The following is a 9,972-nucleotide window of genomic DNA, read 5'->3' as shown; positions in this document are numbered from 1 at the left end:
TGGTGCCTCCTGCGCTTCCAAAACGGAGGTAACCATCGCCTGCATCATCATCACGGTCAATGGTCTCAACTCGACAGGAAAATTGGCTTCACGCCGTCGGACTGGTCACACAAATTGGCGCTGTCCCTCGCGTTTGCTCCCACCTCCTGTGGGTCACGTAATGGCCTCGGCATGGCACTAATGGAATGTGTAATTGTGGCTGTGAGGTCACCCGCCCAGCGTAGCAAAAGGTGGGAGGTTTTTGAAGTGCAGCAGTCGCAGCAGAAAAACAGCTGAATATACCCCGATTATTTTCATAGCACAGAAGCTAAGCGGAATTAGAGCCTGGTTAATGCTGCATGGCAGACTGCCAAGGAATATCATGTATTGTAGGCTTGGGCTGTGAGATGGCTAGGAAATGGCAGTACAGCAATGGATTATTGAACCTAACTCTGCTGAATTCTGAGTGTCACGCCCCTTGTATGCGTTTTTATCCAGGCACAGTACTTCTATTTCCTCCAACATTAATCGAGACAATCATTGATGAACATTGTCAAGTATCTCAATGTTACAGGATCCTCCTGAAAATTTGTCTTGAGACTCAGGCATTCCTGGGAAAATTAAAGGCATAATTGTTATTATTATGAAGGGGGGGGGGGGTATTGCACTGCACTCTTTACCCGTTGACCTAGTTTCAATTCCCAGCCATGGTTAATGTCAGTGGTTTGTAATATCTCAACCAGTCCAACCCCCTCACCCCAACCCCACTTCACCAACCTGCGCCGACCAGTATTGTAAATTATGGTCAAACAACCCCCCTTGACTGCCATAGCTCAAAAAAAAATTTAACCACTATATTATTCTAATTAGCAGCAGTATGGGTGGAATTGGTGAGGGGCTGATTGTGTCGGTGCATTCTGATCAAGGGTGGTGGAATGCGCCATTAAACACGTAAGCAAGCGCTGCTTGTGCTACAAGTCTCGTACGCATGACCACTTCATGTTTATTGACGTTATTTGTCTGCCCACTCCTGCTGAAGCCCCGTGACGGCTGCTGTCACGTCCTTATGAGCGAGGGTCGTGTTGAGAAAGAAAATCACATCGCCTCTTCATCTATTGGTATTCTCCGTGACCGTCCATGAGTGATGCAATGAGTGACAGAGACAATGATGAATTCATGGAAATGTGGGTTTGCCATAATGCTACTGCGTAGGGTTTCACAATGGTGCTGTCTAGCTTTCCAATGCATTTTCAGATTGTACCGCGGTACAAACCAAAGACATATTGGAGAGTTGCCTTGTCCTTAACCATATTGTCTCTCTAAACTCCAATATGGGGTTTCTCAAACTGTGGGTTCCCATTCCCAGAGGGGTTTGAAATGGTCTCCTTCTGCACCAAAATGAACACCAATTTAATGAGAGAATGTGGTAGAACGACATCCCCAGAGTGTGTCTCTTGCAGCCACTTTCGGTTCACCATATGTTTGGGAACCACGGCTCTAAGAGCCATGCCAACTTTAAAATAACGTTTCAGAATAACTGGAGAAAATATCACAATGTTGAGGTGCTTGGGTGATACGGAGGTCAGAGCACTTAGCTAGCACTGAGTTCTAACGTGAATTTTCACCACCTATGATTAAACCAGATTCGCCAGTGTAGCAAATTAATGGCCTCAGCCTGGTCGCCGATGACTACACCAAAAAAAACATCACACAAAAGGATAGAGTTTTACTTTACGTGGCATATTCCATCTCTGAGAATGTTTTATTATTCGATTGGCAATGCAATGAAAACTCTTTTGAGGGAATATCATAGCTATGTCCTGAGTGTAAAAAAGAGGGCTACTTAAACAACTTCAGCAGTAGTTCTGTGCCATAATTTATCATGGCCATTCCATGACACACGGTGATTCACTGTTGGCTGCAATATTTCAAAAAGTCAATCTCGTCATCTCATATCATGACACCAATGGCATAGCTGAAATATAATTAACGAAAAACCAAGAACTGAAAAAATATGTTACATTTACTTTGCCAGTATAGTATTTGTCAGTGACTTCATTGTCACATTCACCATCATGTCTCTGCACAAGCAGCATTGCTAAACAATTTATCAGAGATGCTGCCGTGCCTCCCACCGTCCCAAAGTAACTCCGTTATCGGCGCGGCCTGGGTGTAAGTGTCTGAGAGGAATTACTGTCCCCGCTGAGAGCATTCCTGAAGATGTCAGGCTGTGGAAAGATGGAGGGGCGGGAGAAAGGAGAGAGCAGCGGTGGTGGCGGCGAGAGGGTGGCAGGTGACTAAGGGCTAAACCGCTTCTTCAGAAGACGTTTGTTTTGAAATTCCGTGCCACGCCGTGCCATTATTTCGGCATCTTCATTGCATTGAGGTTAAGTTGGGGCTCTACAAGCCCCAGGAACGTCCACGGCATCCTAATAAGATATGCAACACGCTGCACTTGCAGGGAAAACCTGTGCAATGCCACATGTGACTCAATGTCCTATGGCAGGGGTCAGCAACCTGTGGCTCTGGAGGCGCATGCGGCTCTTTAAAGACTGCTTCCTGACGTTCATTTATTAAGGAGCCACCGTCTCGTATTCACCACCACAGTGCATTGCGGATCCTCTTGAAATATTTCTTCCTTTTTTTGCCGAATTCGAAAAAAATGTCTCTACTTGTTATGTTAGTTGCCGACCCCCTGTCATATGGCAACATCATTCGGAATGTGTCCAATCTCACCAACTCTTGGAAGCGAAGCACAGTTGAGTCTGAATTGAATTGTAAACTGCCTGGCAATGCCAGGTGTTTGCAGACTTGGACTGCAAGGTAGTCAGGTTGTGGCCGGATAGCAATGCACTTTTGACTCGATCTGAGTCGATCAGCATTATTTTGTGTAGGTTTTGGAACTTAGACCAAAAGTTACCGGCGCTTCTGTACTCGAGGACTGCCACAGGCCTCGGCCTCATAACATTGTCTCTGAAATATGGTGCTGGACAAATAGATGTGCTTATTATTATTGTTATGCATTTGTATTTCTGCCATTGCCCGGGAACTCTAGTTTCCTGCCAAATGTCAAGGCTTTCCTGGGTAAATAAAGGGCATTATTACGATCCTTATTGTTATCATTATGAAAGTGTGAGTTCCAGGGCAAAGTATAGTGCTCAGTACTGCTCAGGCATATAGATAAACACAAGGACAATGACAAACAAGGGGGAGGAACAAAAGCTCAAAAGTGGTCAAATAAGCATGGATGTGGAGATGCATCTTAGTATGTATATTGAACTTATTTCGTACCATACACAGACAACCATGCTAATCAGAGGTTAGCACGCTTGGCTAGAAAGAGGATCCCATGGATTATAATGTATGCAGCTTCGAGACGTAATTTCATCCCTACGAGCAACAAGGGACAATGACAAATGGTTGACACTAAATGCGAAGTGGCAGCCAATGAAGGGAACGTGCTGGAATCCACGCCCACCATGGAGATGGAGCGATTTGAGTAGCTCATCTACAGATGCTAAGTGGATTATTTCTTCGGAGGACAGATAGTGACGGGTTGGGGAGGCCTTTATCTAGCATGATCACGGCTCACGATGACGCTGATGATGATGACTACTCGGGCATACATGGACGGTGTCGGATTGCTGGCATAGATGATACTTTATCTACGCCCGTAACCCTTTGTCATACCTCCCCTTGTTCTTCCCCTGAACTGAGTTTGCACCAGTCCAATGGCTTATGCAGCCACATTAATGAATAGGGCCCTGGCAGATAAGATTATAGCTGTGGGGAGTGGGGGGGGGCTGGTTATTATGTTTAATTCAGTCATGCCCAGCTCTGACTGATTATAAAAAAAAAAGCCAGGAGCTCACTACATACTCTCATGTGCACATCCAGAGGGCTGTAGAGTGTGATCTGCACAAGTAAGAAAATACCAAAAAAAATATCGGGACAGGTCCTTTGATGTATATCTCCGTGGATGTTTTTTTTTTTAAGCTGAAGGCGATGTCTGCAGATAATTTAGCTCAAGATTGAGTATGGCTTGAAATGTGAATTCATCCCTGATGAATTATAGTCGATTTTGCTGAGGGGGGCGGGGGAGAGGGGGGGCTAATGTGGTCACTTTGCAAGCATTGGCAATTGTACGCCGAGGTTTCACCAAATTAACAACAACAATCACAGGTGCCAAACATTGCCTTCTTGTAAACATGTGGTGCAGAACTTAATGGAGTCGCTCGAGTGTAATGATTTTCAAATAAAACAAAGTAAATGACTGATCGCTGCTTGCGAAACTCTTTTAAGAGGCTTTAACATTTACTCTGCAAGTAGATCATGGGAGGAAACGGGTCACCAAGTGAGAACCGGTATATCGTCAATCACATTCAGATAATATCAGATTTCACATAATGGGGCTTCAGATGTGAAAACATCTCTTTAAGAGGTTTGCATCGCCTTACGGTCACAAACACATACACGAGTTAATGCAGTGTGGTGAAAGGTGTCCAAGGCAGAACGCGATCCATCAGACGACTTGCGACAGGAGCGTGACTGAAAACCGCACTGTGCAACGAGGGGAGAAAACCACAGCCCTTGGTTTCCTAAATATTCCGCCGTCCATTGCAACAATGCAGCAGCGTTACTGTCTCTGTTGCTTTTTTCTGTTGGCATGTAATTTCAACACTGCAGTGTCTACAACCATTTCCACGCTCCCGTGCCAATAATGCATGCAAATACCAGACATGGGGTTCATTAAGTGCGCCGTGGATTGAATTCCATCACTACGCGCAGTTAGGTGGTGCAGGTGGAGGGTGCAGCCGGTTAAATGTAACATTTTTCGTGGACGTTTTCCTTCGTTAGTTGTACAAAACGGTGTAAGGGTTGAAGGGGAAAAAAATACTTTGAGAGAGGAAATCACATCGGTTCTTCATCCAGAGGTGTTCCCTGTGCCAGGCCGTTAAGTAGTGTGCAACGGAAAAAACTGCGTATGAATGTATGTTGAACTTCTTTCGCACAGTACGTACCCGACCGTGCTTCTCGGAGGTGCGACCATTCATCGACATGTGTGTTTTTCTTAACACTGTCCATATTCTCTGTCTCAACTCCAATGCAGAGTTTCTAAAACTGTGAGTCACCATCTCCACAAAGGTCTGAAAGGTGTCTGCACAAAAATTACCACGGAAGTAACGAGAGAACACAGCGGCACGACATCCTTCGAGTTTGTCTCTTACGTGAAGTCACAGTTACCACTTTTTTTTACTATTTTATTTACCAGGTAAAGCCCACTGAGCTAATAGTTATCTTTCAGCGGCGACCTGGCCACGTATGACAGCCCATCAAAGTGACTTATCACATGTGTACATTTATCGTAGACAAATAATCGAAACACGTATTGCTAAGTGTGGCGGGCAAAATTGGAGGACCCAGAGAAAAATCGACGTGACCACGAGGAGAACATGCACACTGCAAATATGCAGAAGTCATGGTTAGAATTTAACCCATGACCTCTTCCATACTGGGTGAGGGAGAAGATAGAATTTCGGCTCTGCGGTGCCCCAATGCTTGAAAATTCTGGCTCTGACACGAAACTAAACATTAAAAGTAACCAAACTTGATTTAAGTAATTAAAAGTAACCCTTAACATTACGTGGAGTAAAGTGCCAAATTGTCAAGTTGCCAGGTGACTCAATGGTCGGAGCATCAATCTGGCATCGCTAAGAACCCCAGTTCGAAACCAAGTTTCAGTATAACTAACGAGAGAACCAGCGACATAACCTGTAGCTGGTTGAAAAAAATGCAATTGGTGACAATTTTCCTTAATTTATCATGTAAAATGGTGCGAATCGAAGGGAGCACATGCTGCATGTCATCATTTGCAGGCAGCCAAGTGGACTTAGACATTGGGCAAACAAGTAGGAAAAAGGGAACGTTTCCGACTGTTCCGAATTTCTTTTTCCAGAAGAACTAATGAGCACATCTCAATCGTAGATGATGGCATAAAGTGAAAAACCATCACATCAATTACATTTCAATGTTAAAATACATAACAGTCAATGCCAACACAGCCGGTGAAAGCACGCACATTGTAGCATCAGACAGTGTGAGCCTTTCCATGCTGGGTGACCTCTACAGATCACAGACAAAAAGGCCCGAATTGATTATTTTCAGACATCCTGACCCATCTTGATGAGAAGCCATACCCTCTCACTGTCGTGGCTGGGGGAGGTTAGTGTTGAGCTCACTCCTTACCACTAAGCTAGCTTGCAAAACGTCGACAGGTGGATTACCACAATTGCCCGGTTAATTCTGTGGAGAATGACTGTGATGTCCCATTGTTGTGACTGCATCGCAGATAAAATCCCAAACTGTTATAAAAAATAAATGTATTTTGGGATATAGTGGTAGTACAGTGATGAGCGGGTTGCGTTATAAACTTGACGTCCTGAGGCAGCGGGCCAAACCCGCGCTGATCAGCATGTCAATGTAGGGTCAAAGAATGTACATGACTGACATGCAATGAGGCGGCGTTTATCCATCAGTGGATTGAGAATGGCTGGAATTTATTTTCTTAAGAGTTTTTTTTTTGTAATTACATGTTCACTGTCCCTACTAAACTGGAGCTTCCCGTGTCTCTGTTGTGAAAGAGATAGTGATTCTAAAAGGGTTTCCACCGCATCAACTAAGTGACGGCGATGAGTGATGTTCCTAAGAGAGTGTTCCCTGGTGGCTTTGACTGGCAGCGCTGAAAGGGGAGAAGAGCTTTCTCCTCGACACGTGTTCACTCATCCACCAGCGTACATCTGATAAACAGCGAAACGAAATCGCCATCATCAATGATACTTTAACTGCTGCACTTGGAAATGTGGGCCGTGCAGTTACATTTCAACCAGCAAGACGAGTATGATTATCTTTTTTCAAGTTCAGAAATTGGCACGTGAGCAGGAATCTTTTTTTACATTTTAGTAATCTTCATTGTACCTATGCGCCTTTTCTGGAGTGAAAGTGCACATGTTACACAGTTAAGAGCCATTAAAACGTGCCGTATACAGCAGCCCTGGAGCGATGCTGTTTACATTGTCCCATGTGCTTCGTTAAATGAACACAATAATTTAGCAACCCACGCAAACATTCCCAAAGTTTCCATGCCCTCGCTCTGCCGAAACACACTTCTCTCAAAGCACATACATGCATTACGTTATTTACAGGAAGACTGAAGGTTTTTATTGATTCCGTTGGGCCTCTGTCACAGTACATACACGAAGATGCGCACACAGAGGCAAGTACAACACAGTCAAGCGTGCTCCCTGGCTATTACACACACGCCGCGCACACAAATGCACTCACGTAATGTCCACCCATAGAGTACCTTTAGAAGAAAATATATTTTGCCACAATTGTATTCCGATTGTGCTATCGGTGTCGTATCACGAGACGGAGTATCTTTTTGGATCTCTCTCAGAGCAATGCAATAATTCCTGTTGGAGAATAGCCCGCAGAAGCGGATATTACAGTTAACGCTTCATACTCGCTCTGCCACTGGGAGTTCGTTGAGTGACAGTCAAACCAACATTTTTAATTCTCAGAACTGGAATCTGCCAAAATCAATCACCGACCAAATTTCATAAAATGGGAATTTTTGTGCAGTCATTGGTGAACGAGCTGACATGACGAATTCACTTGTGAATTTGGTTTAATCACAGGTGGATGAAAACCTGGATTGGAATCCAGAAATGCAGTAGTGCCAGCGCAGCGCCCTAGTCATCCTGGCACCACCTCAGGGTACTGAAGGTGCACCCACAGAGTACTTAAGGTGGACGTCTAGAGAAGTGAAAGAGCCGGGGAAGAGGTGTTTTGTGGAGGGAAAACGGAGGGCGACTGAGACATTTGCACCGTCAAGTGATAGTGCTGAATTAGACTACATACTAGTTCCGTACGTACATATACAGTATTTGTGTTTAAAAGGAGAGGGTTTGATTATCCTTAGTGCCTCCTGTGGTATGTCTGCGGGCACAGATCAAGCAGCTAGCCATCAGAAACTATAGCACTTATGTTCAATATGCTCCAATATTGAGACGCCCTTGTTAACACTGAAGCTTACAAAACGACTCTTACCAATAATTGACACGCACGCTCATACACTTGAAAAAGACTTACGACATTTTACAACATGTTTTGGTATCCGTAACAGACGCCTTGTTTAAATGTGGGGTTTTAAATGCACACTTATCATTTCACACAAGACGGGGCTTCATGTACACGAAACAGCACGGACAGATACGGTCTTCACATCTAATATGTAACTCTTCTGCGCTGACAAACAATAACATGTACACCATTATTGCTTACGAGGGAGAGAGAGGGAGCTTCCTCAATACCAAACTGCCCACGTGTTTTTTGTTGCACTCCCTGCATAGGTCCCGCAGTCAGCCTTGCCTGGTTCAATGTAGCCAAACACAGTGCAGAGGTCCAAGGCATTCATTCATTCATCTCATGGTCCTGTGGTCACGTTTTTGAAGAAGAAGAAAAAATACTTTTCAACACAAGCAGATGCCACTTTCCACGTCCTCGTCCAAAGGAGCCATTTTGTGCAAAGGCGGATAGTTCCAAAACAAACTTTGGAAAGCGAGCCCACAACTATTGGCGGTAGAGTATTGTAGCGAGCGAGCGGGGTTATCATGTAGTGCCGTCCACGGGTCACCGACATTGTCCAAGCGGTGAAGATCCTTTGCTGGACGAATCGGCTTCTTACTGGCAGGAAGGAGCGACGTCATTTTGAAACTTAACGCCTTCGTCTTTAAAAGTGCACTAGCATGGGTTCTCATTTTTAACCATGACATTGAAACACAGATGGAAGTATATATTTTTTGTCGTATTACTAGTCATTGTTAACTTTATCACTTTTGGAAAACACGTGTTTTCTGTCTTGCTGCATTACACACCCGTGCACTTGCAACAGTGGTGTCAGAAACAGCAGCAGGAGATGCGGTGGAAACAAAAAATCAAAATAACATGAAAACTTACACATGATAAAAAGAACACGCAAAACATAAGTCGGACAACAAAATGAAACAATTCCAGACATTTCCATGAAACCGTCAAACAAAAAACCAGGGACTCAGTAGGGAGCAAAGACGATGTGCCGTGCGCACGGGTGAGATGTCCTAATTGGCCCCGGTGCAGGTCTCAGGATGGCCTGAGAGAGGCCTGGCCCCGCAAGCAGCGAGGCCGCGGTGCCAGCGGCGCTGCGGAGGGCCATGGGAGAGGCCATGCTGACGGCGGTGGCGGTGAGCGGCGAGGGTAGGAACCCTGCGGCCGCCATCGCCGCCATCAGTGGCTTGCCGAGGTCTTTATGTAGCGCCATCTTTGCCTGCGCCGAAAACAGTGGGCCACAGGAAGAGTCACCCATGCTACCCCGGTGAAATGTCTCGGTTTTAGCAGCAATCTGAACGAATACGTCTTTGATAAAAACGTCTTTTCCACAGTACAACTGAGCCATGCAGGGGCTGTGCCCAGCTAGCCTGGCGCGGCTCAAAGAGGCACCAGTTTTTTTTCCACTGCAGAAACTGAGCAATACCACTGACATCACACGCAATTAATGCATTACACTGTGTAAAAAAAAATCCCTGAGTAGTAAGTGTTATTTCGTAATTGCTTATGCCTCAAAAGTACAGAAAGTGGTTATTATTCCCCACAAACTTTGCTTTTGTGACCAGGATAGTGATATTTTGAAATTGACCTATTTTCAATGAGAAAACGTGTACATTTGTGTCATTCCTTCACATAAAGTCCTGGTCACAAAAGCAAAGTTTGTGGGGAATAATAGCCATTTTCTCTACTTTTTAGGCATAAGCAATTAAAAAATAACACTTACTACCCAGGGACAAAAATCGTGCTACATCGTAAATTATCAACCCCGCCCCTGGCCCTGTTTGGTTCCGAACCAAAATCAACGTGTTGTGAGACCAGTGCATTATGGGTTGGTTTTGGTTGAGCACA

General features: G+C 44.8%; 1 protein-coding gene across 1 annotated transcript in view; it reads right to left on the bottom strand.

Annotated features, from left to right (window-relative positions):
* Positions 1 to 7,174: 7,174 nt before the first annotated feature.
* LOC144720941 (zinc finger protein 385D-like) overlaps positions 7,175 to 9,972 on the bottom strand; it is a 42,917-nt gene continuing 40,119 nt past the window's right edge. The window contains exon 9 of the mRNA XM_078598130.1: positions 7,175 to 9,343. Within this exon, the coding sequence (XP_078454256.1) occupies positions 9,092 to 9,343 (252 nt within the window). The 3' untranslated portion in view covers positions 7,175 to 9,091. The remainder of the gene's footprint in view (positions 9,344 to 9,972) is intronic.

Source organism: Lampetra planeri, chromosome 10, assembly GCF_965212315.1.
Source record: "Lampetra planeri chromosome 10, kcLamPlan1.2.h2, whole genome shotgun sequence".
NCBI lineage: Eukaryota > Metazoa > Chordata > Hyperoartia > Petromyzontiformes > Petromyzontidae > Lampetra > Lampetra planeri.
This window is presented reverse-complemented; position numbering and strand designations above follow the sequence as displayed.